The sequence below is a fragment of the Passer montanus genome, unplaced genomic scaffold, assembly GCF_014805655.1.
Source record: "Passer montanus isolate IOZ18808 unplaced genomic scaffold, ASM1480565v1 scaffold101, whole genome shotgun sequence".
Lineage (NCBI taxonomy): Eukaryota > Metazoa > Chordata > Aves > Passeriformes > Passeridae > Passer > Passer montanus.
The window spans coordinates 995,399-1,022,421 of record NW_024356616.1 but is presented as its reverse complement, the minus strand read 5'-3'; the positions used below and the strand labels follow the sequence as shown (position 1 = coordinate 1,022,421).

At 60.6% G+C, this 27,023-nt stretch overlaps 1 protein-coding gene across 4 annotated transcripts; it reads left to right on the top strand.

Annotated features, from left to right (window-relative positions):
• Nucleotides 1-4: 4 nt before the first annotated feature.
• Nucleotides 5-26,360, top strand: FGFR1 (fibroblast growth factor receptor 1). Of its 4 annotated transcripts, none has more exons than XM_039716288.1 (18): nucleotides 5-37; nucleotides 5,735-5,931; nucleotides 14,000-14,263; nucleotides 14,943-15,026; nucleotides 15,392-15,567; nucleotides 16,928-17,051; nucleotides 17,746-17,936; nucleotides 19,840-19,984; nucleotides 21,194-21,396; nucleotides 22,309-22,454; nucleotides 22,527-22,648; nucleotides 22,758-22,868; nucleotides 22,954-23,144; nucleotides 23,249-23,371; nucleotides 23,508-23,578; nucleotides 23,826-23,963; nucleotides 24,410-24,515; nucleotides 24,602-26,360. In XM_039716288.1, exons 2-18 carry the CDS (start codon nucleotides 5,841-5,843, stop codon nucleotides 24,776-24,778), a joined length of 2,463 nt encoding a protein of 820 aa, XP_039572222.1. In that variant the 5' UTR covers nucleotides 5-37; nucleotides 5,735-5,840; the 3' UTR covers nucleotides 24,779-26,360. The 4 variants fall into 4 exon arrangements, with proteins under 4 accessions (XP_039572222.1, XP_039572231.1, XP_039572239.1 ...); XM_039716297.1 differs by having other exon boundaries at nucleotides 21,194-21,390; nucleotides 24,602-24,778; XM_039716305.1 differs by lacking the exon at nucleotides 14,000-14,263 and having other exon boundaries at nucleotides 24,602-24,778.
• Nucleotides 26,361-27,023: the final 663 nt, after the last annotated feature.

Sequence of the window (27,023 nt, the reverse complement as noted above, 5' to 3'; positions counted from 1 at the left end):
AAGCCCATGGCAGCCCGCCGCCGCCCGCGGGGCTCCGGTGAGTAACGGCCGCCGCTCGGCGCGGGGGGGGCGGCACCGGCACCGCGGGCCTCGCTTTGTGCTCCGCGGGGCTGGCCCGGGGGCTCGGTGGCGGCCGAACCCCCCCCAGGTGCGCCGCGTTGCCCCGAAGGGGCGGCGGTACCGGCGCCGGGGGGGCTCCGCCTGGAGGGACCTGGGGGTGTGCGGGGGTCGGGGGCCCCGGGGCCGTTCTCGGGGCGCAGCGGTTGGGGAAGGCGGCGGGTCCGACCCCGTCCATCGGCCGAACCGAGACTGGGACCGCCCCCGCCGTCCCGAGCCCGGAACCCCTCCCGGCCGCGGGGCAGCCTGGCGGGAATCGGGGCTCGTTTTTGAGTCGCTGCCTGGCCCCTCATTCCCAAAAAGTACCTGAGCGGGAGCCCTGCGGCTTCTAGAACAAAAATGGAGAAGGAGCTGGATTTGGTGGTGGTTCAGTTTTGGGCTCCCGGGGCGGTCAGCGGGAGCGGAGGCGCTGGAATAACGCCGTCCCGGGGCTGCTGCCTCCCTTTGTGTGCCTCCCTTTGGGGCTCCGGGAGCCGCCGCATCCTCCGGGAACCGCTGCTGAGGTGCGGGGAGCGCGGGGAGGCGGCGGCGACACCTGCGATGGCGGTGACCGCCGCGCCGCTGCGGTGCCGCCCGGAGGGATTGTTGCACAGGGATTTAGTTGTGGTTTTCGTGGGTTCTGCGGCCGGGAGACGTGGAGGTGGCTCTGGCCTCGGTCCGTGACGCCGAGGAGCTCCGCGGCTGCCCCGCCGTCCCCTCCGTGCCCGGGGTGCTGAGTTCCCTGCCCGGCAATGTTTAAACCCGAGCGGTTCAGTGAACAGCAGGTCGGGCTGGGCGCTGGCCAGGGGCAGGCTTGGGGGGGCTGTGCGCAGGTGGAGGCGGTGGTTTGCTCGGCCGGGCTCTCGGGGTGCCCACCAGCTGGATGCCAGCACAGGGAGAGCCCCCCCGCGCTGCCCGGGCTCGCCGCAGGAGCGCGGGCCCTGCAGCCCCCTGCTCTGGCCAGCAGCCATCTTCCCCACTCAGGAGCACTTCCTCCCTTAATCCCTGTGCTGGCTGGCATGCACTGCTGCCTTTTCCTTGTGTTGCTCCGAGGGGATTAAAATAAATCGCCGCTGCCCCCGGCGGGGTGCAGGCACGAGTGGTGCCGGGCTGGAGGAGCCGGCGGGAGCCTCGTCTGGGCTGCTCTGCACACGAGGTGCCTGCCCTGGCTGTGCGGGAAGGGTCACTGCCAGAGGTGGGCTGGAGCTCCCTCTGTATTTACCCACCTAAAAACATAACCTGAGCCAGGGGCCCTATTGTCCCCTCCCCCAAGTCCTGGCTGCTGGAAGGGGCCACTGGCAGATGCTCATCCCACCCTGAAAATCCAACTTGCTGTCCCTTTGGGGATCTTCTGCTTCTGGGCATGATGGCAAATGTGTGTCCTTCCCCTCCCGATGGCTTTCCTTGGAGGAGTGCAGTGAAAACCCCATCCAGCTCCCTCCCAAGCTGGGTCTCTGTCCCTGCCTAGGATGGCAGACTGATCATGTCCCAGTGCCCCTGTCCTTAACCAGTCTCCTCAGGGCGACCAGCCCAGTATAGACTTTTTGGTGGTTGTTCTGTAGATCAGAGAATCAAGTCTTCAGGTAGGGAGGGATCCCTCAGTGTGAGGATGCTTCTAGAACTGCGATGGTTTTATGGAGAGCTGTAGGTGAGGCTGAGCCTTTCCCTGTCCCTCCTGCCCCGTGTCCCAGGCTCTCCCACTGCTGGATACCCGCCCACAGCTCAGTTCTGGAGGTGTCCCTGGTAGCCCTAAGTCCTGGCAGCCAGCTGGGAAGGGTTAACATACTCTTTATGCTGCACAGTTGGATATTTATTTTTCCAAGCATGTGTCTGCTTTAAGCATTACACTTTTCCCCTACAGTTCCATGTGCAGTTGTGTTTGCTTTTTATTTCAGCAAATACTTGGTTCTTGACCCGAGCCACAGGTTGGGGCACGGAGCACTGGGCAAGGGAAAGGCTTCGCTCCTGCCGCCCACAGATTGTGCCTTTGGTGTGTCCTTCTTCCCCAAGGACAGCTGGAGGGCTGCTTCTGTTGTGCCTCAGAGGGAAAGGAGTCTCTTTTCATGTGCTTTGGAGCTGGGGGGGCGTTTGTGCCAGGCAGGGTGGGCTGCTGGCAGTCAGCACCCCCCCTCCTGAGGGACAGGGACTGTGCCTGGTTGGGCACAGCCTGCCACCTCAGGCTCCTGATGCTGTGCAGACCCAGGAGTCGAGCTCAGGCTCTTCTCCCTGTTGGATTTGGCCTGTCCCTGTTCTTTTCCTGCCCGCTGTCCTACCTGCTGGCTGCTGGTGCCAAGGCAGCCCGGACATTCTGACGTGGTGAATGCCTGGGGCATCTGTGCCCCAGCAGGGAGGCAGAGGAAGGGAACCAGAGCCCCCAGCCCCAGCAAGCCCATGGCAGCAGCCAGCCCCTCACATCCAGCACCCAGGGATCAGAGTGGGGCTCCCCTGCAGATGTCACAGCATTGCAGGGCTCCAGCCCTGGCTGGACACCCTGCTCCAGCACCAGCTCCTGTGTTGGGCACCTCAGATGCATTCCAGGCACCTCAGATGCATTCCAGAGATGGACAGGACAGGAAGGGGCTTCCCCACTCGGAGCCACTCAGCTCAGAACCATGAGGTGCATCTGCTGTGCAAGTGGGAAGGTCCTGTCTGTGCCACGTCCGTGGGACAGCTCAGCCCCATGACTCAGGGCTGTGGGACATGCAAGGAGTGAAAGTGCAGCCCTCAGGGTCCCTGAGGATGGTGGAGGACAGGTTGCACAAGGCTCCTCGTGCACACCCTGCTGTGCAAAGGCAGTGTGAGAACATCTTTCCTGGAACACAGGGAGCGTGTGCCCGTGGAGGGTGCACGGATGGGCACAGGGTTGTCCATCACCACTCTGAAATAGCTCCGTGGGTGTAATGGCTGGTTGTAATTGCAGTTTTGGAGGCAGGTCTCCGAGGGGCACTTAGCCCTGGCTCCTCTCTAGCTGCTTCTGTTTTTAGTTGTTTGAATCCACCCCGGAGCAGTAAATTGCAGTGTGCTGGGGCCACGGGGAGTGGGGATGGTGCCCAGCGCCTGGCAGGAGCAGAGACCCACCCTGCCCAAGCTGCCATCCTCCAGAGCAAATGGTTTCCTGTTGGGATTTATATAAAAGCTGTACAAACACGGAAAAGAGCCATGCTGTTGTTTGCACAGGTAGGAGCACTCTCCCCACTTCCTTGCCTCCTTCCCGTGTGGACACCAAGGAGTCATGAGGGCAGGTGTCTTGGGGTTCCCCAGCCTCCCCTTTTCCCTTGGGAAGGAGGAAGAGGTCTGTGCTGCCTCTTCAGCATCTCTGAGCACTGAGATTCCCTCGGGTGCAGCTGAACCTGTCCAGGAGGAGCAGGCAGGATTCATCCCAGTCCTGCTGCCCTCCAGCAAAGCCATGGCTGCTGCGCCCTCCCTCACTGCCCTGGGAAGCTGACCATCTCTGTGTGCTCTTGCTGGATCCTGGCACTCTTCCTTCTGTTCCTCCCTTCCTCCTTCCCAGTGACCCTCTGAGCCACAGGACAGCTCTGTGCTGCCGAGCCATCCCTACGCCATGGAAATATCCTGCTGTCAAGCCCCTGAATCAGCTGGAAGGCACCCACTCCGAGGTGTATCTGGAGAAGGGCTCTGCTGTGTGCGAGCCAGCACTGACTCATTTTTCAGGAACTGGAGGCACTGGGCTCTCCTCCATCCCTCCATCCCTCCCCTCGGCGCGGGGCCGGCTCGGGAGGCCCACGCAGACGCTCCGCATTAGGGCATGTTCCGGGGAGCATGTGCTGTCGATAAACAAAGCCACTGAGAGACAGAAAATAATTTCCAGAAATACCAAAGACTTTTTTTTTTTTTTCCACCCCCCCTCAAAAAATTCTGCCTCCCCTTTCCAAACCCTGATAAATCCTGAACATTCAATAACTATTTCCAAGCACTACCCAGTGCCTGGGAGTGCTGGTGTTGGAGATAACACCAGTGTTTGCTGGGTGCCCTTTTCCCTGCCTGACTCCTTGTGTCAATAGTTTGGGTCCCAAATATTCCTGTGCCAGCCAGAGCAGTTGGGCAGGAAGGAGGCAGGTGGAGACCTCACAACTACACCCCAGCTGGGCTTCCTTTGGGTGCAGAGGATCTAAGCCCTTTGGGGCTCGTGGCTGCTCAGCCTATCCCTGGTGAAAAACCAGGGCACGGGGAGCGCAGGGTCACACAATGGAGCAGGAGAGTCCAGAGCTCCGTGGACCGAGTGCGTGGGGAGGATGAGTAGCAGTTTATTACTCACTACGATCATTACTCACTGTTTTTAGCAGTGTGTACCTCAGCCTGACGCCTTTCGGCGAAGGGAAGCGCCTGTTCCCGCGGCAGGTCGGGGACAGCGCAGCACGCGGCGTGGGGGACAGCAACCCGGTGAGCTTGGGATGCTGGGCAGGGGCTGAGGGGCCTGGAGGCACAGCTGTGCCCCGGGAGGTGCCTCAGGAAGGGTTTGTGGGATGGTGTTGTCCATGTCCTGGTCGCTGTCCCAGCGCTCCCGCTGCCAGCGGCGCCCTGGCCGGGGCCGCGCGCGTTGTGCAATGGCTGGGCAGGATCTCCTCGGCAGAGCCCGGCGGGACCATCAGCCGTGGCCAGCGTCGGGACCGAGTCCCAGGCTGCTGCCGAGGTGCAGATGTGGCGCGGGGGTGGAGCACAGGGGCTCGTTCCCATCCGCACGGCTCGGAGCAGTTGGCCGGGGGCGGCTGGGTTCGGGCTCCGGCGTCCCCCTGGAACGTGTCTTGGAAGAGCTCCATGCTCCTGGCATGGAGGGGAAGGAGGGATGGTCAGAGGGAAGGAGGAATGAAGGCCATGCAGGGCACGCCCTCGCAGCACCCTGAGGCAGGATCAGGCTCTGCTGGGCTGCCCTGTGTCAGAACACAGCTCTGGAGCTGCCCTGCACGGAGCAGTCCCCTGGAAAGGATGGGGACCTGAGGGGATGGGTGGGCTGGAGAGCCCAGCGTGAGAGCTGGCAGGGACGAGAGCGAGTTGCAGAGCTGGCCCTGGATGCCGGGGGATTTCTCCCCACACAGCCACTTCAAAAACAGCTGTTGGTGGAAAGAGATGGGCTGCAGCTGGCTGACCCTCTGGCTCCAGGAAGGCCTCTCCAAGGAGGTGCCTGCTGTGTGCCCTATGGATCCTATAGGGAACGGCGGGGGCTGGAGTTTGCAGTGAGAGCTGCTGTGCTGGGGGTGGCACAGACAACATGAGATTCTGCTCTGGATAAGGGATTTCCCTCAGTGAAGCCATTGGTTAGCAACACCTGACAGAGTGCAGGAAGAGGAGAGCAGGAATCTCCCTTTCTTTAACTGGCGTTAATGTTTCTCTCACCGTTCTGGGAAATCTTTGTGCATTCGGTTCTGCTTCGCCAGCGGTTTCTCTCTTGACACATCAGCGCTTTTACACAGGGAAACATAACCCTGCCAGTCAGTGCCAGCTCGTGTCAGGCTGCTGAGGGGGTCTGTGGAGACATGCCACCGAAGTTTGGGGACATCCCTTGACCCAGGGACGTCCTGCTGTCCGGGCTGGATGCGGGACAAACATCGCCTGTGATGGCAGCTGGATGGTGGGATGTGGGGGAGCTGCCTCTTCCTGACTCTGCTTTCCTCCTTCACAGCTTGTAGGGGCTGCCAGCCCTGCGGAGACCCCCCTGTGCCCGCCCAGGGCCCCCATGGAGTGGCAGTTGCGGAGCCCAGTCGCCGAGCAGTAGCCGCAGCAGTGGGATGTGGACCTGGCGGTGCCTCTTCCTTTGGGCTGTGCTGGTCGCAGCCGCGCTCTCCGCTGCCCGGCCGGCCCCCACCCTGCCCGAGCAAGGTAAGAGCATGGCCTGTGCCCCCACTCCTTTGTCCTTTGTGTTCCTCGTGAGCTGCTCTTCCCTGAGGCAGAGGCTGGCTCCAGCTGTGGGGCCACCAGCACGTCCCCAGTGCCACCTGTGGTGTCACCCGGCTGCCTTGGGAGTTGGTGCCTCTGGGGACATGGCACATGTTGTCCCCAGAGTGGTTTGTGTGGGCACAAAAGTGGGTGTGTGGCTCCAGCAGTGCCTGGGGACATTTTGCCTGGGGACATTTTGCTTGGGGACATTTTGCCTGGAGAAAAATTGCGGCAAACCCTGACGCCTTGGTTTGGAGGAGAGTGGGGATGTGTCCCCTGCTGGGGTCACTCTGTGTGATCACACTGTCACTCCTGTGATGATCTGTAGCCTGGGGTGTGTGTGAGGCTGCTCCCACCCTGCTGGCCCCACTGGGGTGACCCTGGGCTCACAGTGGGGTGAAGGTTTGGGCGCAGGGTGCTGGTTCAGCTTTTGCCAGCTGGCAGTGCTGGGGATGAGTGCACCCTGCAGAAACCCTCGGGATGCTCCGGTGCTGCTCCCAGCTGGGAGTGCCCAAGGCGGGGGCTCAAAGCTGGGGCTGGCTCGTGTGATTTGTGCAGTCCAAATCTCTGCTCCGTGGGGCTGGGGAGTGCAGTCCCTCACCAGGACATCCCCTCCCTTGTTATCGCTGCTGTCCCCCGGGAGCAGGGCTGGTGGCAGTGGCCAGGGGGGTGCTCCTGGCTCAGCTCTGCAGTGTGGGGCACCCCAAGGCTCAGGGATGGGCCAAGTGGGTCGGCTGGCCCTGGGCAGAGCCGGCCCTGGCAGAGAGCCCTGCGCCGGCGCCTCGGAGCCTTGGCCCTCGGCGAGGCAGAGAATAACCAGAGCCGGCAGCGGCACTTCGACTCGCTCCTTTTGGTTCTAATTACCCAAGAATGTCTGGTCTGTGGGCACTGCTCTGCTTTTTAAGACTCGCTCCCCCTTCCCCCTTCCTCCCAGCAGAGCCCTGAGAGGCACATTGCCGGTGTGGCCAGCATGGGCACGGCGCTGTGAGGTGCCCTGGGGTCCCCTCGGGCTCGGGGTGGGAGCTGGCAGCCACCAAGTGACCCCTCTGCAGCTGCACCAGCCCCCGGGGGACATGCCTGGGTGATGCCCTTGGCTGCTCCTCTGACTGGAGCAGCAGGTACCCTGGTGACAGGTCACACCCTGTGAGGTGACACCCCAGGAGACACCCTGAGCCACGCGTGGTCCCTGGGGAGCTGCAGCTCCGGGCAGAGCTTCACTCACAGCGACCATTGCTGAGATTTTTCCACTGGCGTGCCTGCTCCCCGCATCTGTAAACAATGCGGTTGACAGTGGTAAACATGTTTTTCTCGGGAGATTGCTCTTCCTGGAAGAGGTTTCCTGGCAGTGTTTGGGGTAAGGATGGCTCTGTGGTGCCAGGAGAGCACCACCTGCAGCCCCAACCCCGGCTGTGGCGCTGAGGAAAGCGTTGGGGTGTTCAGGCTGAGGGGAGCTGATGAATTTCAAAATTCACAGGTGAATTTTGGGGTGCACGAGGAGCCCTGCAGCTCCCAGAGGGTTTGGGAGCCGCGTCAGGCGGTGGCAGTGGAAGAGGAGAGGTTGGAGAGGAGGGAGCTGGTTCCTCGCCAGCCTCATGCCAGGGCTAACAATAACCTCTGGAAACGTTTCCCGACACGGTTCTCACCAGGGCGGCCCAATTAGTGCCACAGCAGGAGCCCGGCTGGGGCAGGATCCGTCCCTTGGCTCCAGAGCCGACTGGTGGGAACAAAATGTTCCCAGCAGGACGTGTGGGATGGGAAGAGCCAGTGCTGGGCCAGGACCTGCAGCCAGGGCTGAGCCACCAGCATCTCTCGGGGGCAGGCTCCGACCCAGCCCCAGGGGTTTTGGGGTCCCCAGGGGTGTGGATGGGGTTCAGCTGCCGTGCTGAGGGCCATGGTGGCCTGGGGGGGCAAGGTCTCTGTGTTCCCCCATGGCTCAGGAGCATCTCCCATCACCCTGGGGCAGCAGCACGGCACTCGGTCCCTCGGTGGTGGAGGCAGCAGCTTTCCCGGACTTTGTTCTGCATGTTTATGGGGTTTCAGTTTACTCCCGGTTCTGAGGCAGCTAAGCTCCCTTCTCAGGGAGGAGTAATCCCCCGCGGCCGGCCAGCGGCCTGGCCTCACGTGGAGGGGGCTTCAGCACTGGCCCCCCTCTCCCTGTGGTGTGGGAGGGAGTTTGGGAGCTCTGCTCGTCAGGGGCTCCCTCCCAGTACCAAAAAAACCTGGGGCAAATAAAACATTAACAGGCATTTACTGCATTTTATAGTTACCTAAATTTGGAGGTGGTGAAAAAACCCTGGTTAAGGGGAAAAGCCAAGAAATTTCCATGCGCAGCCTCTGTCCCTCCCTCGCACAAAGCCGCTCTTTGTCTCCAGGTTAAATAGAAACCTGCAGAAAATTGCCAAGGTTTTTTTTCCCCCCCTCTCTCCTTGTCTGCCATTGTCCCAGCCGCTGCTCAGGCATCTCCTCGCAGGGGGCTGCCCTGGCCCTGCAGATTGTCCTGGGGCAGGGGGGTCCTGCCTTGGGCAGCTGGTTTTGGGACACCCCACACCCCAAACTGCCCCAGTGCAGCAGATACTCCCCCGGGGGGTGTGTTTGCACCCCAAAGCACACAGGGGTGGGCTGCAGCCCCCTCCCCATGGGGCTGGGGGCTGCCCCATTTCCCAGGCTGCTGGCTGCCCAGCTGGCCACAAGCTTAACCCCCCCTGGCCATCTGCAGGGCCAGCAGGGGCTCTGGCTCCCGGGGCTTTGTTGTCCCCAGCTCGTCCAGGGGGTCTTGCTCTGGACCCTGCAGGAGCCAACACTCGGGGCAGGCAATGTGCTCAGTTTGGGGGAGCCCACGAGGGTTTTTGGCTTGTCCCCACTGCTGACCCTGACCCTCGGCTGTGTCCCCCTCCCCATTTCCCTGTGCCCAGTCCCTCCTTGTTCTTGCAGCTCTAGGTGTGTCCCCCCAGTGCCTCGGGGAGCCCAGGGGATCCCGTTTGGAGTGGCTGACTCCTTGCTGGAGCCCCACAAGCAGCCCAGCAATTCCCTGCCAAGCCTGCAGCCTCCTGCTCTTCTGCTGTTGATGGCAGCAGCCCAGGAGTGTTCCCGGAGCTCGGGGGGCCCAGCAGCACCCCCAGACCCCTCTGCTCAGCTGCCCGGTGCCGGCTGTGTCCCCCAGGGCATCGCCACTGTCCCCTCCCAGCCTGCCGGGCCGGCATTGTTCCCTCCTCCCGCCTTTCCACTCGGATGCTGTCACTCCAGCCCTTAATTGAGGAGCAAAAAAAAAAAAAAAAAAACTAAAAAAAAATATAAAAAATAAGAGTTGTGCTCTGCCAGAGCCTGGGCTGTGGAGCTGCCCCGGGGGGAGCAGGAGGGTCCCCGAGTGGGGAGCCCCCCGTGTGTGCAGGAGGGAGGTGGGCACAGGAACGGGCACTGGCTCCCAGCAGTGAGCCAGGATGGGCAAAGCCAGCCAAAATCTGCGGGTTGGGGTCACTCTTGTGACCCCCATGTGTCCCATGGCCGGGGGGAGCCGATGGAGAGGGGTCTGTGCCCCGAGCTGCTGCCTCCACGCTCTGAGCAGGGCCGGGGGGAAGGGGTGGGTTTATCCTGGCAGCTTTTTAAACTCCCAACGCGCCTGTTAATTAAGTGCTGCTTCATTTGCGGTGCAGGCTGGGAGAGCGGGAGAGCCTGGAGCGGGACATAAATCCCTTCTCCCTGCGGAGGGAGCAGCCGGGCTGGCTTGGGCAGGAGGAGCTGGGGGTGCCCTGAGTGCCTTGTGATGCTCATCTGCTGGCATCTCCCCGCTGCAGCCTTTCCCTGCATGCAGGGACACGCACGGGTGCTGCAGCTCGGGCCGTGCCCCCCGGCACAGCCCGGCCTGGGGGGGCACGGCGGGGCCAGGAGCTGTTCAAATCAAAAAGAAGCCAATCCCCGCGTCGCGGTGAGCGCTTCCTGTTGGGATTAGTGGGGCTGCCGGGCATGTGTGTGCTTTTTCTTCAGGAAATACCTTCGGAAAGCCCCGCTGGGGTCTCCAGGGCAACCGGCGCCTGCGGCTCCGCGCCCCCCGCCCGCATTGTCCCCGCGCCGCTTTGTTGGCCCCTTTATTGCCATCGCCACCATCGGCACGGCCTGTGGCTTTCTGTGCTTGCAGGGTGCAGCCCGGGCTCCCCGCGGTGTGTGCCCAGCCTGGGGGGCACAGTGAGCCCTGCTGCAGAGCTGCCCCGCGTCCCCGTCCCTGCTGTCCCCGTCCCTGCTGTCCCCGGGGAGCTGGTGACAGTTGTATGCACTTGGTGACACTCTCCATCTGGCCCCTGGACTCAGTTCCATTTCAAAGCTGGAATAAAGTAATAAACCCACACGAGCTGCCCCCGCCACGGCACTGTGCAGCTTCTGGGGGTGCTCATGGAGGCACCGTGGGCTGGAGCTGCCCCTTGGGGCTCCCCTGTCCCCTGGGAGGGACAGGGCTGCTGTTCCTGTGCTCTGCTCCCTGTTTGCTCAAAGGGGCTGTGACCAGCCCCGCTGCTCCCAGCTGAGGTGAGGGCTCCACTGACCGACCTTTGTGCAGTGCTGGGAGCAGCCAGAGCCTCGGGGAGGAGAGCCAGGTGTTGGTCTGGCTGAGGAACCTCTGGAGAGGTGCCCCTGAGGGCCTGGCTTGTGCCCATGGCTCTGCTGTGGGGGTCTGCCATGGGGCTGTGCTTTAAGGTACAGGAAAGCAGAGGGGGATGTGAGACAGGGAGGTAGCAGGCTAATGAGACAGCAATCATTAACCAAAGTGGAGGCCATACCAGTGCCACAGCTCACACCAGCAGCTCTCAGTGCCCCCGGTGCCATCTGTGCCATGCCAGTCCCTCTGAGAGGCTGAGCAAGCCTGGCCATGCTCATTAGCCTGTGAATTCCTGCTCAGGCCATTCCCACCAGGCCACGTTTTCCACCTTATCCCAAGTGCCAGAGGAGTGCCATGGGTGACCAAGGGCAGCCCCACGTGCCCTCTGCTCCTCTCTCATGCCATGGGTGACCAAGGGCAGCCCCCCAGTGCCCTCTGCTCCCCTCTCTGCCCATCACCTCGGCACCTCCATGCCCCAGTCATGCTGCTGGTGCAAACCAGCCCCTGGCTCAGTGGGGCTGGAAGCTTTGAGAGGGGATCTGGCCCCACGCCCAAGGGTCTGAAGGAGCAGTGGCACTTCCACAGCGTTCCCAAGGACCTGTGGCCATTGGAAAAGGACACTCCTGAACCTGGAATGCTGCCTCCTCAAGCCCTGGCATCAGGCTGGGGTCTCCTGAGCCTTCCCCTGCTCCAAAGGCCTTTTCCATCCCCAGGACACCTCCTCACAGTGCTCAGGTGTGGGGTGCTGGTGGAGCTCCAGGCTGGGAGGAGTGACCACCCCAGTTTCCCTGCAGGGTTATTCTGTTCCATAGGGAAGTTTGCTGATGCTTGGGAGGAGGCAGAGCTGGGAGCCAGATAAGAGCAGCTATGGCTGCAGCACTGGACTCGTGCTGGTTTGGGGTTTGTGGCTGTTTGTTGCCCACTGGCCTTGCTCTGTGTGAGGAGGGCAGGAGGAGGTGATGTTGCCCAGCCCCGGGGGTTCAGGGGGACAGGATGGGATGTCACTGCTGCTTTGAGAGCCTTTGGAGATGCCTGTGACTGATCGCTTGGAACACAAACCAGAGCTGTGAGAAGTGCCCGTCCTGTGGGAGAAAACCAGGGGAAAACAGGATTGCAAAGCAAGACCCTTCCCCACCACCAAAGGAGCTCCCATCAGTCTTCTCCTTCCACTTAAAATGTTTTGGAACGTCTCACGGACGAACTGGAGCCCTGGCGCTGGTATTACAGCAACTGGGGAAAGGGAATTCTGCTGTTTTCCTTCAAGTGCTGAGCAAAAGAAAGAGGAGAAACTCTGGAGCTGCTCATGAATGTTTTTCCCATGAAGCTTCTCATCAGTCCAAGGCAAAGAGAAGTGGCCAGAAAGTGAAGTGCAGGTCACGGTGCGGTGAATCAGAGTTCTGGAGAGCTGAGGTTTCATTTTTGGCTGTACAGAGTGGCTGTGGGGAGCAGGGAGGAGTGAGGCCTCGCTGCTGGTCCTGGCCCTGTGCTGCCTGCATGCCCTGGCTCCTCTGTGGGGCATTTTGTGCCAGCAGAGACCCTGTGCCACCCTGCACTGGCCCAGGGCGAGCTGCTTGGTGCTGCTCAGGGTACATGGGCAGGGAGCAGAGGTTGTTCTTGTCTGGCTCATTGGGTGCTCAGAAATCCTGGGGGTGTGCCAGCAGAGACCCTGTGCCACCCTGCACTGGCCCAGGGCGAGCTGCTCGGTGCTGCTCAGGGCACATGGGCAGGGAGCAGAGGTTGTTCTTTCTGGCTCTTTGGGTGCTCAGAAATCCTGGGGTGCTCAGCCCTCAAGCTGCAGATCAGCTGAAGCTTGAACATCTCCTGGCTGGTTCTGCTGCATATTTGGGGATTTTCCAGCCCCTGAGAGGAGCATCTGCAGCAGTGCCCTGTGCCCCTTCGTGCTGCTCCCACAGCATCCTGATGGCATCCAGCTGGCCAGGAACAACCAGACACACATCAGGGAGGAGGCAGAGGTCGAGAGGTGCCTGCCTGAAGAGTTGGGCTGTGGAGCTGTGCCCACCAACCTGTAGAGCTCAGTGTAGGGTGATGATCACGCTGCATCCACCCACATCATCACAGGGAGCCTCTGCAGAGCTGCCTGGACCTTTCTGTGGGCTGTGGAATTTGAAGAGGTGATTTGAAACGCAGCATCTTCCCCAAGGCTGGCACCAGGAGAGCTGCTCGTGCACCACCCGTGGAGGGCAGGACTCGAGGACACAGCCCTGGCCACTTCAGGGCTGGCAGAGATGGGATTGTGTCACAGCAGGATGGAGAGAAAGGATCTTTGTGCTGCTCACACCAGCGTCGCCTCGGGTAGCTCAGCTCCCCTGCCCGGATGCTGCGGATGGGAACGCCGTGGCCTGCCTGGCCAGAGCTCCCTGGGCTCACCTGTCGCCCCTGCTCCCTGCCTGCTGTCCTGCCCTTTCACCCCTGCCGTGCCCTGCTCTAACCAGGGTGGGGGTCCTGGTGGCATGGGGACCCTGGCCTGCTTTGCTGGCTGCCTGCTTGTGGTGGTAGGGATCCCCAGAGCCCTGCAAGGTGGCAGAGCCATGCAGGGACTGGGGTGCTTCTGGCAGAGGCTGGATCCTGCCATACAGCAGCACTGAGGTGTCACTGGTGCCTGTTTCTCCCCCTGTTGGGAATCCCCTGCCCTGTCATGCTCATTAAGAGCTGAAAAGGGCACCCAGCGAGGAAATGGGGTTGACAAGGAATTTATCTTCCTTTTTTCCAGGACAGCTCTGGTCCAGCTTGCTGTGGGGCTGCCTGGGCTCCAGGCAGGTGCTGCTGCAGAGGGAAGCACTCGGTGCTGCTTGGGGAGCTCGCAGCCTCTGCTCTGCTCTGCTGCTGCCGTGGGCTCTGTCCCCTGGGTGCTGGGGACCCTGGTGCTACAGTGGGAGCATCCCAGCAGTGGGAACATCCCAGCAGTGGGAATGTCCCAGCAGTGGGAATGTCCCAGGAGTGGGAATGTCCCAGCAATGGGAACATCCCAGCAGTGGGAATGTTCCAGCAGTGGGACTGTCCCAGCAGTGGGAGCATCCCAGCCATGGGAGCATCCCAGCAGTGGGAACATCCCAGCAGTGGGAGCATCCCAGCAGTGGGAACATCCCAGCAGTGGGAGCATCCCAGAAATGGGAGCATCCTAGCAGTGGGAATATCCCAGCAGTGGGAACATCCTAACAGTGGGAATGTCCCATCAATGGGAATATCCCAGCAGTGGCAATGTCCCAGCACTGGGAGCATCCTAGCAGTGGAAATGTCCCAGCAGTGGGAGTGTTCCAGCAGTGGGAATGTCCCAGCAGTGGGAACATCCCAGCAGTGCATGTCGCCTCATTAACCAGGCAGCAGCAGCAGCAGCATGATTTTTCTTTGGTCTCTATTCCTTTTCTCCTTTTATTTTTCTCTTCCTCCCTCCCCTAACTCCTCCAGCTGTGCCCAAAGCAAAAATCGAAGTGGAGTCGTACTCGGCCCACCCCGGCGAGCTGCTCCAGCTGCGCTGCCGGCTGCGGGATGACGTGCAGAGCATCAACTGGGTGCGTGACGGCGCCCAGCTGGCCGAGAACAACCGCACGCGCATCACCGGCGACGAGGTGGAGCTCAGGGACGTGGTGCCCCAGGACTCGGGGCTCTATGCCTGCATGACCAACAGCCCCTCGGGGAGCGAGACCACCTACTTCTCCGTCAACGTCTCAGGTTTGTAGCAGCAAGCGGGGCAGCCGCGGGGCCGGGCTGTGAAGCGAGGAGCAGGCTGCCTGTGCTCACCTCTGCACACCCCTGCAGAACCCTGCAGGCCCCTGCACACACCTGGTCATGCACAGTGAGTTCAGGGCTGACCTGCACCTTGCAGGTGCCCAGAAGAGTTTCCAGTGCGGTGCTGCGGCTTTTGTGGGCGCTCAGCGCAGGGAGAAGCAGGCAGAAATCATCTCGTTTTTATCTGAGGGGGTGGGGAGCTGCAGGGCTGCCCCAAAAAGGGCATGTGCTGGGTGGGAGCTGTGGTCTGCAGTGGTGTTGATGGAGTGTGAGGCTGGAGAGGGGGGAATGCTCGAATGTCTGTGCTCACAGGTCTTGGCTGCCACCCTAGGGGTATCGGTGGCACCAGATGTGGAGTGAGGAGCTCAGAAGTCACCTCTGACAGCAAATCTCTTCACAGTGGCTGCAGGCACTGGGATGGTGGGCTGCCAGCCGTGGCTGTGCTGGGGATTGTGTGGAATATTTCCCTGGATCCCCACGTTCCTGCCAGGCACCAGCACCGCCCTGCCCTCCCACCTCACCGGGCACAGCCCCCAGCACCCACCCACCGTGCTCCAGCCCCACCAGCCACAAAGCTCCCCTCACACACAGGTACTCAGCAGGGCCCTTGCCTCTCTTGCAGACGCCCTCCCCTCTGCAGAGGATGATGATGATGAAGATGATTCCTCGTCGGAGGAGAAGGAGGCGGATAACACCAAGCCGAACCGTACGTGCCAGCTGGGCTTGCCCTGTGGCCGGGCAGGGGGGAGGCTGGGCACACACAGGCATCACCCAGGGGGTGGGCAAGCAGCCCAGGGCACGTGGCAGTGGCGAGGGCACAGTGGGGAGAGGTGGAGCAGCTGGGTCAGAGCAGGGCTGTGCCAGCACGGCTGCAGTGGGGTCACTGCTGGTGCATCCACCCCACAGGGAAGGGGCTGCTGTGTCTCATGGGTGTCCCAGAGCTCCCCTGCCTGCTTTAGCTGGCCCTGGCTGCTGGCATCTCTCCTGATTCCTGTCTGGGCATCCTTGGGTTGCTCTGGGAGCAGGAGGCTGCTGGGTCTGGCCGTGCTGAGCCCTCCCTCTGCTCCCCAGAGGCCATCGCTCCCTACTGGACCTATCCCGAGAAGATGGAGAAGAAGCTCCACGCTGTCCCCGCTGCCAAAACAGTGAAATTCAAATGTCCATCGAGCGGGACACCCAACCCCACCCTGCGCTGGCTGAAGAACGGCAAAGAGTTCAAACCTGACCACCGCATCGGGGGGTACAAGGTGAGGCTGGGGCACTGGGGGACAGCCCCCAGCTCTGTGCACTGCAGGGCGGGGGGCTCCTGGGGAGGGGCAGCACTGGGACAGGGCTCTGCGGCTGGAGAGGCACTGAGCTCGCATGCACGCCACCCCAGCAGGGCAGATGGGCCCCTGTGACATTGCTGCTTGGGAGTGACCTGCTTCTGGGTCATGTTTGTACCAGCTCAGCCCTGGGGGAGGGGGCTTGTGCTGAGGAGCCAGCTCCTCCTAATCCCCCCGCCAAGGAGGGGGGTCTGGGCATCCCCGGGGCTGGAGGAGCCCCTCCGTGCCTGGCAGTGCTTGGTGGGGGTGCTCCAGGCCGTGTTTGGGGCCCACATTGGCTCTCTGAGCTGGGGAGGAGCTGGGTGCTGCTTCCCCAGCACCCACAGCAGAGCCAGGCTGCAGGTGGCACCTGGGTGGGGTGGCAGCTTGTCTTTCCCCTTCTCACAGCTCCAGACCAGCATCCCCGAGTTCCTTTTCTCCCCAGGGGAGGGGATGAGCAGCCAGAAGGCAGCGCTGTCCCCTTTTGCCATCTCTCTGTTTTTGCAGCCTGCCTGGGGCTCTGAGCACATGGCACATGCCACATGCCACAAGCGTGGCCCTGCATGCCAGAGCTCCTGCCAGGAGCCTGGGGCAGCAGCAGGAGAGCAGCCAGGTCACAGCTGCCAGCTCTGTGCTGTGTGTCCTGGAGGGACACAGGCTCACCCAGGACATGGCTCATGGGTGGGGAGGACAGGGGCTGTGACAGCACAGTGCCCCAGCTAGCCAATGGGCTGAAATGCAGGACTGTGGAAATAACCAGTCTCCTCAAGGAGGGTTTGCCATGAGGAGCCACAGCTGGAGCTGGCAGTGACAGGGCTGGCTTTTGCAGAGGGCCCTGGGCACTGCTCTTCCAGCAGAGCCACTGAGACTCTCCCAGAGGAGATGCAGTGGGTCCAAAGAGTGCCCTGGGTGCAGGACACCAGGCTGCAGCTGCCCCCTGCCCACATGGGCAGCAGTGGGCTCTGACCCCCAGGGCCAGCCAGGGAGGCAGCTCTTGCAGGAGGAGCAGTGCTGGTCTGGTCCCTGCACACGCAGGGGCCACCAGGGAGGGGTGTCCCCCCACACCAGGCAAGCCCACCGTGCTTGGCCAACATCTGCTGCTCAGCACAGAGCCACTCCATGGCTCCTGTCCCTCCTGGGACAGCTGGGAGCAATTACAGCCCCTCTGCAGGGAAGAGAAAGGTGACCTCAAAGGGAGATTTATGTCCTGCCCGTGCTAGGCGTTGGAGCAGCTCTGAGATGAGCAGGGCCTGGGGCTCGTGGGGGCTGTACATAACTGGCTCTGTGCTCCCCCTGCCCCCAGGTCCGCCAGGCAACCTGGAGCATCATCATGGACTCGGTGGTGCCATCTGATAAGGGCAACTACACCTGCATCGTGGAGAACAAGTATGGCAGCATCAACCACACCTACCAGCTGGATGTCGTGGGTGAGTGCAGGGGCTGGGGCTCACCCCACACCCTCCTCCCCCTCAGCCTTCCCAGGCAGCAGGGGCTGCTGCAGCCTGTGGGGATGGGTGGGTTGGGGCTTGTCCACCATCCCTGTGGCCATCTCCCAGCCCCCTGGTCTCCTGCCCTGGTGTGCACCTCTGCAGCACAGCAGGCAGAGAGAGTTTCGCCCCACCCTGGTCTGGGAGTTTTTAATTGTGGTGAAAATAATTTCATAGGCCGGACAGAAAGTTTTTCTAATCGCCTTATTAGCCATAATTCCCAGCTGGGAAGGCTGGTCTGAGCAGTTCCACATGTGGAGCTGCTCTAAATGCCAGTAAATGAACCATTAAAAATGTGATTTAATTTGATTACACTGAGCAAACTGAAGGGAACAGTCAGCGAGGTGAACAAAGGGGTTTGTTAATGCTGACTCACCACGGTGGCAGCCACTTTGTTAACAGCCAGGACCCTCCATAGGTTTGTCTGACCTCTGACCCTGCCCAATAGGTGCTGATGTCCCTCTCCCCACAGCGGGGTTTCACTGTCCCCCATCCTGCATGCTGTCACCCCACTGCAGGCAGGCTCTGGGGACGGGGACACCAATGCTGTGCTGGTTGCATTGGTGCCCACCTCAGTGAGGGTGCACCCAAGATGGGCATCCCAGACCCTGGGCCCCATGCCCTGGTCCCGCAGAGCGCTCCCCGCACCGGCCCATCCTGCAGGCAGGGCTGCCTGCCAACAAGACAGTGGCCCTGGGCAGCAACGTGGAGTTTGTCTGCAAGGTCTACAGCGACCCTCAGCCCCACATCCAGTGGCTGAAGCACATTGAGGTCAACGGCAGCAAGATCGGCCCCGACAACCTGCCCTACGTGCAGATCCTGAAGGTAAAGCCACGCTCTGGGTGCTCCCAGCCACAGCCCAGCTTCCCTGGGCCTGGGGCAGGAGCAGGGCAGCCACAAGAGTCCCCTGGGGCTGGGCACCACTGGCCTGGGGGCAGCTGGAGCCCAGAGCCATCACCAGGCTGGTGGGCAGGGAGGGCTGTGTGTGCCAGCTGTGTGCTGGCTCTGCAGTGCCCTGAGGGCACCCACACGGGGCTGGGTGGGCTGTCCAGGAAATGAACACAGCGCTGGGGCTGGGAGCTGAGCCCTGGATCAGCCCAGGGAGAGCAGCTCCCTCTGCACCCACTCAGCTGGCCACATCCCTCCTGTGGCAGGAGCTCAGACTGGGTTTTGAGGATCCCTTCCAGCCCGTTCTGTGACCCCGCGCAGCCATCCCAGCTGGGAAGCAGCGGGAGCAGAGTTACACCCCCATCCCTGCCTGCTCCTTCCTCCTGTGACCCCCTGTGGGCGTGGGGGGAGCAGCCCCCGCGCTGGCAGAGCGGGTGCCAGCCCTCAGGGCGCTGTGGTTCCCGAGCCCATCCGTGTGACTGCATGTTGTTGGTCTGTTCCAGCACTCGGGGATTAATAGCTCTGATGCGGAGGTGCTGACCCTGTATAATGTGACAGAGGCGGAGAGCGGGGAGTATGTTTGTAAGGTTTCCAATTATATTGGCGAGGCCAACCAGTCTGCGTGGCTCACAGTCACCAGGCCCCTGGCCACAGGTAACCCGAAGAATGCCTGGCGGTGGAAGACAAAACTCTGGGCTCTCTTGTTTCTGCTGTTTCTGGTGCAACAACCATGGAAAAATACCCGGCAGGGCGCTGTGCTCTGTGTGTGTGTGTGTCCCTGCTGTGTCCTGCTGTCTGTCCTGTGTGCTGCCCTCCCCACCACGCAGACACCAGAGCAGCCCAGGTAGCCGCTGGGTCTGCCACCAGTGAACCTGGGTGTCTGAGGGTGCTGCATGCCCTGTGTGTGCTGCCCTCCTGCTGTCAGAACCCAGGACATCCCTCTGGGTGCCCTGGATGGCTTGTGCCCCTGCTGGGGGCTTGGAGATCCTGGCAGGAAGCCAGAGACTCTTGGGATTTCCATCTTAACCCATGGAGCAAATTACCAACCTTGTATGAAGAATTACAAGTCACAAAAGTTTAAGAAGCGTAATAGTAGTTGTCTCAGGGTGAAAAGTAGAATTTTGGGATTTTTAGAATGAGGGTTTGGAGTCCCAAGATGGAGGAATCTGGGCATTCCCTGTCCTCCTTCCTTCTTCTTTCTAGCCTCCATCTTCTTGCTGATGGTGGCGTTTTTAGATTGGTTTAGAGTAGAAGTAGACAGTCTAACATAGGTGATAGGTATTGGGAAATAATTGTAAATAAAGTACACGTAGTTTTTAATATAAAGAGATAGCACTGCCTCAGGGCAGTCTTGACAGACCTGCAGAGCAGACCTCTGCAGGTCTGAGAGAAAATATTTTAGATAATAGATAATAAACAACCTTGTGAACACGAGCTGAAGAACCCAACGCTTTCTTCAGCCACCAGGCTGGGAAAAAGTGACTCTGAGGTCAACCCAAAGATCCTGCCACCACCCTCTCGTGTCTGTCCTGTCCCATCCTCCCAGCCCTGTCCCTGTCAGTGAGCCAGCCAGCTGTGCCCGGGTGATTTCTCCATGAGCCCATCGGCAGCATGCTCGGATGGGCAGGACACTCCGTTTGGTGGAGGGTTTAACAGCGTCCCCCTCGCTCCGCCGGGATGAGCGCTCATCCCCAGGGTCTCTCTGGCAGGTCTGCAGTGGTCTCTGTCTGCTCCCCGGGGGTCTGGCAAATGAGACTGGGCTCTCCCTCCTCTCTGGCCTCCTCCCAGAAGATCTCATGTCGTTTGCTTCTCCGTTTTTTGCTTCCATTTTTCCTTCCAGACGGCTGGCGTTAACACGACAGACAAAGAAATGGAAGTCCTTCACTTAAGGAATGTCTCATTTGAGGATGCTGGGGAGTATACATGTTTGGCGGGTAATTCTATTGGGATCTCCCATCACTCTGCATGGTTGACAGTTCTCGAAGGTATATACTCCTTTTCCTTTCCTCCCTCCTTTCCAAAGTATGCATTGTGGTCCGGGAGAGAGCACTTCCCAGCCCTTGTCCCCTGGGTCAGCGTGGGTGCTGCAGGGCTGCCCTGCAGCTGGAGCAGATGGGGCAGTGCCCCCCAGCTCTGTGCCCCCCTCCACCCCTGCTGGGGTCTGCCCCTGCTCTCTCCCTGGCCCAGGCAATGCATACCTGGGGAACTTAACCAGGGCAGGACAGTCCCACAGCCCCAGGCCAGGCCAGGCCAGGCCAGCACTGCCTGTTCAGAGGGACATGGGGGGTTTTGGGGTGCTGGCAGTGCTGCCCTTGCCTGCCAGGGCCTGGCCTTGCCCTGTGGTGTGGGGCTGTGTGTGCTTGCCCTGTGGGGATGGCTGCCCCGTCCCCATTGATGCTGCTCTCGGTATCAATGCACGGACCAAAGCCTGATAACAGCTGTGGGAAAGCTTTTGGGGTGCTGTGTGCTCGCTGCTTGCCAGCCAAAACTTTCCCAGTTATCAGCCACTGCTTTGTCAGCCGGGTGTGCTCAGAGGTGGGGCAGGAATCTTCAGCTCCCTCTTACAGCTCTCTCTGAGGCTCTGCTCTTTGGGGGTGTCAGGCTGGGGGTGCACAGGGTGCAGTGGCAGCCCCATCCTGCTGGATTCACCAGGCTGGTCACAGCTCCAACACCCCCTCAGCCACCAAGGCAGGGGCTGTGGGTCCCTTCTCCCACCAGCCCAGGCTCCCACAGCAGGTCACTGCCACTGGAGTGCTGCTGGCTGCTCTGCTCCCAGCTCTCCCCAGTAATTCCTGGACTCCCAGAGGCCTGGACACAGCCATTCCATCGTGCACAGGGTGACCCCACATCCTGAGGGACTGCAGTCCCAGGGGTGGGCAGAGCACAGCAGCTGGGACACAGACAGGGACAGCAGCTGTCCCCAGAGGTGCCCGTGGGGCCACATCCCTGTGGGGTGACTCAGGCCCTGTCCCCCCACTTCATGCCTGTCCCAGTTGATCCAGTTCCACTTGCTTGGCCGTGGGGATGATGAGCTGGGGGCTGCTTGCACGCCTTCCCTGCAAGGGTGGGGGGGCAGCCCCCAGTCCCTGCTGCACCGAGGTCCCCACTGAGCTTGGGGACGAGCCAGGGGCTCCCCAGTGCCACTCCCTGGGGCCTGGCAGGTGCTAACAAACCCCCTGTTCACGCCGAGCCAGCTATTGAAGACACCCCAGCCATGATGACGTCTCCCTTCTACCTGGAGATCATCATCTACTGCATCGGAGCCTTCCTCATCTCCTGCATGGTGGTGACCATCATCATCTACAAGCTGAAGAGCACCACCAAGAAGACAGACTTCAACAGCCAGCTGGCCGTGCACAAGCTGGCCAAGAGCATCCCCCTGCGCAGACAGGTAACAGAAAGTAGAGAGGGGGTTTGTTTGCACCTACTGCCTCTGCTGGAGCCCAGCCTTTCCCAGGGGATGTGGGGGAGGAATGGGAAGAGCTGGGACCATCTCACCCTGCTGCATGTGCCACCTGTGCCCACCTGAGGCACGGGATGGGGACTGTCCAGGCTGTGCCTCTGATGCAGCACAGTCAGCAGGGTGGGGGGTGTGGTTGTGTTTGAGGGTCCCAGGGTGAGGGAAGAGATGAGAATCTTGATTCCATGTTTCAAAAGGCTGATTTATTATATTATTATATTATATTATATTATATTATATTATATTATATTATATTATATTATATTATATTATATTATAATGCTATATTAAAACTATACTAAAAAGAATAGAGAGAAAGGATCTGTCAGAAAGCTTGAAAGGTAAAGAATGGAATAAAATGAATAACAAAAGCTCATGACTCTCACAGAGTCCACACAGCTAGACCATGATTAGTCATTAAAACATCTCACATGGACCAATCAAAGATGCACCTGTTGCATTCCATAACAACAGACAGTTATTGTTAACATTTCTTTCCTGAGGCTCCTCAGCTTCTCAGGAGAAAATCCTAGCAAAGGGATTGTTCATAAAATATCATAACGACAGAGGGGCTGCACAGCTCCCCATCATCCCCTCCCTGACGGAGAACCAGGAGGATTTACAACAGTTTAAGGTTTGAGCAGAGCGTGGGACACACCGAGGGGACGGGAGAGCTCCCAGGCTGTGCATTTTGGGCTACAGCATGACGGAGATTGATTAAAAGTTCCGCGGAGGGCAGCAGCACCGCGGGGCAGGGCGGGCACGAAGGCTCCCATCACCATCTCCCCCCCGGGGGCAGCCAGGCGCGGGCTGGGCACGGCGTGAAGGTAACCCACGGCCCCCCTGCAGGTGTCGGCCGACTCCAGCTCCTCCATGAACTCGGGCGTGATGCTGGTGCGGCCCTCGCGCCTCTCCTCCAGCGGCACCCCCATGCTGGCCGGCGTCTCCGAGTACGAGCTGCCCGAGGACCCGCGCTGGGAGCTGCCCCGGGACAGGTGAGCCCAGCCCCGGCAGCTGCTGCTGCGACCAGCCTGCTGCCCTGCTGCATCGGGGTGTTCTCCCTGCAGGCTGATCCTGGGCAAGCCTCTGGGAGAAGGGTGCTTCGGGCAGGTGGTGCTGGCGGAAGCCATCGGCCTGGACAAGGACAAGCCCAACCGTGTGACCAAGGTGGCGGTGAAGATGCTCAAGTGTAAGTGGCGTCAAGAAGGGTGGTGCTGGCATGATGCCACAGCCCTGGCTGGGGTCTGCGGTGTGCAGCCCGGCCTGGCACCCCCTGAGTGCTGCCTTCCCCACTCTAGCCGACGCCACGGAGAAGGACTTGTCTGACCTCATCTCCGAGATGGAGATGATGAAGATGATTGGCAAGCACAAGAACATCATCAACCTGCTGGGAGCCTGCACGCAGGATGGTGAGGGTGCACGAGTGGGGAGGAGGGGTCCCCTGGGACAGCACCCTGCTCCACGTTGCAGCCTCTCATGCCACCTTCCCCTCAGGACCCCTCTATGTGATTGTGGAATATGCCAGCAAGGGCAACCTCCGGGAGTACCTGCAGGCACGGCGGCCCCCGGGCATGGAGTACTGCTACAACCCCACCCGAGTGCCCGAGGAGCAGCTCTCCTTCAAGGACCTGGTCTCCTGTGCCTACCAGGTGGCACGGGGCATGGAGTACCTGGCCTCCAAGAAGGTGAGGAGCTCCCAGGAGGCTGTGGTGGGGTGGGGAGCCTGGGGCATGCACCCTTCCCTCTCTGCCTGTCCCATCGTGGTGCTGAGAGCCCCGTGCTTGGGCAGTGCATCCACAGGGACCTGGCAGCCAGGAATGTGCTGGTGACAGAGGACAACGTGATGAAGATTGCTGACTTCGGGCTGGCCCGTGACATCCACCACATCGATTACTACAAGAAGACAACAAATGTGAGTGGTGTGCCGGGGGTTCTGCGGGGTGGGGAGGCTCCAGTCTGTGCTGGGAATGCCACTGCGGGCATGCAGGGCTCACCCCTGCCCCAGCTTCCCTCACAGCCACGGAGCCACTGTGGGTTTTGTGTCCCAGGGTCGCCTGCCAGTGAAGTGGATGGCCCCCGAGGCTCTTTTTGACAGAATCTACACCCACCAGAGTGATGTGTGAGTAGGGACTGCTGGGGAGCTGCACGGATGGGATTGGCCTTGATTTAATGAAATTACAATTGGTGTCAGCCAACCAAATGTTTTGAATCCAAATTGTGTTTGGTGCTGGGACTCATTTATCCTGCAAAGCGAATTGAAGCTGTGGGTGGTTGTTCCTCCCACAAACAGCCTCTCACTGGACCCAAACTGGGGCCCAGCAGGGTGTCAGCACCCCGGTGCCCCAGCATCTGCCCTGTGTTCCCAGGTGGTCCTTCGGGGTGCTGCTCTGGGAGATTTTCACGCTGGGTGGGTCACCCTACCCCGGTGTGCCCGTTGAGGAGCTCTTCAAGCTGCTGAAGGAAGGTCACAGGATGGACAAGCCCAGCAACTGCACCAACGAGCTGTGAGTGCGGTGCTGGGATGGGGAAAGAGGGGTTTGGAGTCTCTGAGAGCCATTGCTGGGTGCAGAAGGCGGGCTGGGGCATGGAGAGTGGCAGGCAGATGTTTGGAGTTACAGTGCCAGCAGTTCCCATCCCTGGAGAACCAGATGTGCAGTAAATCAGCATCTTTGGACAGGAGGGAATCCCAGGGTGACCCCAGCACAGGGAGCAGCCCAGACAGTGTCCGTGTGTCCATGCTCCTCCCTTGGTCATGAGGGCAGGTGGGAGGGTTTCCCTTCCTGGCACACGGGGGATCACCCTCAGCCCCTGGACTAGCATCTTCACTGGCCGTGGGTCCAGCCTGGGCACAGGGACACTGGGCACACACTCCTGGTGCTTCTCTGCTCCCGTGGGTGGGGGTCCCCGCCGCCTGCCCCTGGCTGAGCCCTGCCTGGCCCTGCCCTGGCAGGTACATGATGATGCGGGATTGCTGGCACGCCGTCCCCTCCCAGAGACCCACCTTCAAGCAGCTGGTGGAAGACCTGGACAGGATCGTGGCCATGACCTCCAACCAGGTAGGAGAGGTGGCACCCGGGTGTGGCACTCCCTGGGGGCTGCCCAGCCCCGTCCTGAGCCCGTGGCTGGGGTTTGTCCCTCTCAGGAGTACCTGGACCTGTCCATGCCTCTGGATCAGTATTCCCCCGGCTTCCCGGACACGCGCAGCTCCACCTGCTCCTCGGGAGAGGACTCTGTGTTCTCCCACGACCCGCTCCCGGACGAGCCGTGCCTTCCCAAGCTGCCCCCTCAGCACAGCAATGGTGGACTGAAGCGACACTGAGGGTGGCACTGCCAGGGGTGCCGTGCCACGCCGTGCCCGTGGACGCTGCCTGCGCAGCCCGGTTGTGCTGAGCTGTTTGCAGAAAGGGTTCAGAGACATCCGTAGCATCTCACCCAACCAAAACCACCCACCTCCTGCCAGCTTCTCCTGCCGCTCGTGTCAGCTCTCCACAGCCCAAAGGGTTTCCATGGCCTTTCCTCCTTTTGTTTTTAAGCCTCTTTTCCCTCAGTTCTGTGAGTGTTCCCACCTGGCTGAGCTGAAATCCTCTCCTGTGGGCAATGCATGGCCAAAGAGCCAGCCGGGCATCCTGGGGTGGCACATGCTGGTCGGGCACAGGGAGCCAGGCTGGTCTGCCACCCGGAGAGCCTGCTGAGCCAGGAACAGCACCTGGCTCCTTTCGGCTGCACGAGGAGGGAGCCTTGGCACTCTGGGAGCTTTGGCGTGCCAGGAACCTCTCTGGTGTGCTGGGAGCCTCACTGGTGTGCCACGAGCCTCACTGGTGTGCCAGGATTCTCACTGGTGTGTCAGGAGCCTCGTGGTGTGCTGGGAACCTTGTGGTGTGCCCAGAGCCTCACTGGTGTGCCCAGTGCCTCACTGGTGTGCCAGGAGCCTCAGCGTGCCAGGGGCCTCGTGGTATGGGGCTCCCTCTGTGCCCAGGATGCCCCCAGGCCACAGGAGCAGCACTCTGGGCTTTGCTGAGCCAGGCCCAGCACACCCAGGGCAGGAGCCCTGCACTGCTCAGAGGTGACTGAACCCACCTGTGCTAAACCCAGAGTCCCGTGTACATAACGAAAAATATGTATAAATATGAATATATATTTACATGTCTTTTTAAAAAGGGTTGTTACCAGAGATATACCAGTTTGGTAGGAAGGTACTAGTGGCTGGTAGATATCAGTTGCTATATAAAAAAAAAAAAAAAGTCATATATTTTGCTATTTTTGCTGTTTTTATTTTTTTAAATTATGTTCTAAACCTATTTCAGTTTAGGTCCCTCGATAAGAATTGCTGCTGCTGCTTCAGTTTTATATGGGGTTTTATTAAACAATAATAATAACGTGTCGATGCCTTTTGGGAACCCGTTGTCATTACGTGCCTGGCCTTGCCCTGGCCCCGTGTCCCCCCACAGGGCTCCAGCGGGGCTGGGGCCACCCAGTGCCCGTGGCACCGCTTTGGGGGTGCCCTGGGGAGGGAGGGAAGGGGCTGCCACCCCTGCCCGGCCGTGGGAGTGGTGCCAGGGGGCTCCAGCCCCGCTCGGTGCCAGCCCCGCTCCCCGGGCAGCGCCTGCCAGTGCCTTACCAGGGGGGCAACCTCACCCCAGCTCTGCCCGTCCGTGCTCCCCAGGCTGTGCCGTGCCCCAGCTCTGGACAGACAGACGGACAGGGCGCTCGCTGGCTGGGGCAGGAGCCACCTGAACCCCCCCCCTCCCCTCCAGTCCCTGCCGCCGGTGTGGAGACGCTGGGAGCCAGGCCGCTGTTACTTGAAAAAGTTTATTTTGCCTTTGTATGGAGAAATATTATTTGTTGTAAACTCTTCTGTAATGAATCTGGAATTCTTGTAATTATTAAAGACTTCAACCGCCGCTTGGCCCGTCCCTGGGTGGGGGGTGATGGGGAGGGGGCTCTGGCTCACCCAGGCAGCACTTTGGGAAGATGACACTCAGGGGGCAGCCAGGATGACATTTTTTGTGGATTTTGTGGGATTTTTGTGGGAATTCTGTTTTTCATGGCTCCCATAAAAATGTTCCAGCGCCCTGCACCCCACGGGGCCTGGGCAGTGGTGTGGGAGGGGGTTGGCCATGCATGGAGGGAGGGTGAGAGGGGCTGGCAGCCCCTCCAGAGCCATGAAATGGTTAAACCAAGGCAGCTGCAGCATCACCGGCCTTTTTAAATGCATCTGCTTGTTGCTGTTTCCCGGTGTAAATTAAATCGATCAGCTGCACTCTGCCCGCCCCCTTTAAATTAAGTAGAGCTTTTAATCAAGTGATTTATGTTGAATTTGCGGCGCTGGATTAAACTGGCAGCCCGGGCGGGGGGCAGGGCTGGGGGGCTCCATAAATCACAGCTCTCTCCGGGCCCGGCTTGGTGTTTACATCATCCCAAAGTGCAGCTCTCACCGTCTCCTGCTCATTTCCTGGGGTTACCAGCAGGGCAATTAAATATGATAATAAGCAGAGCAGCTGCAGCAGAGCTGCTGGTGCTCCCTGCCGGGCTGGGTGCCCGCTGCATTCCGTGGGGACATGGGG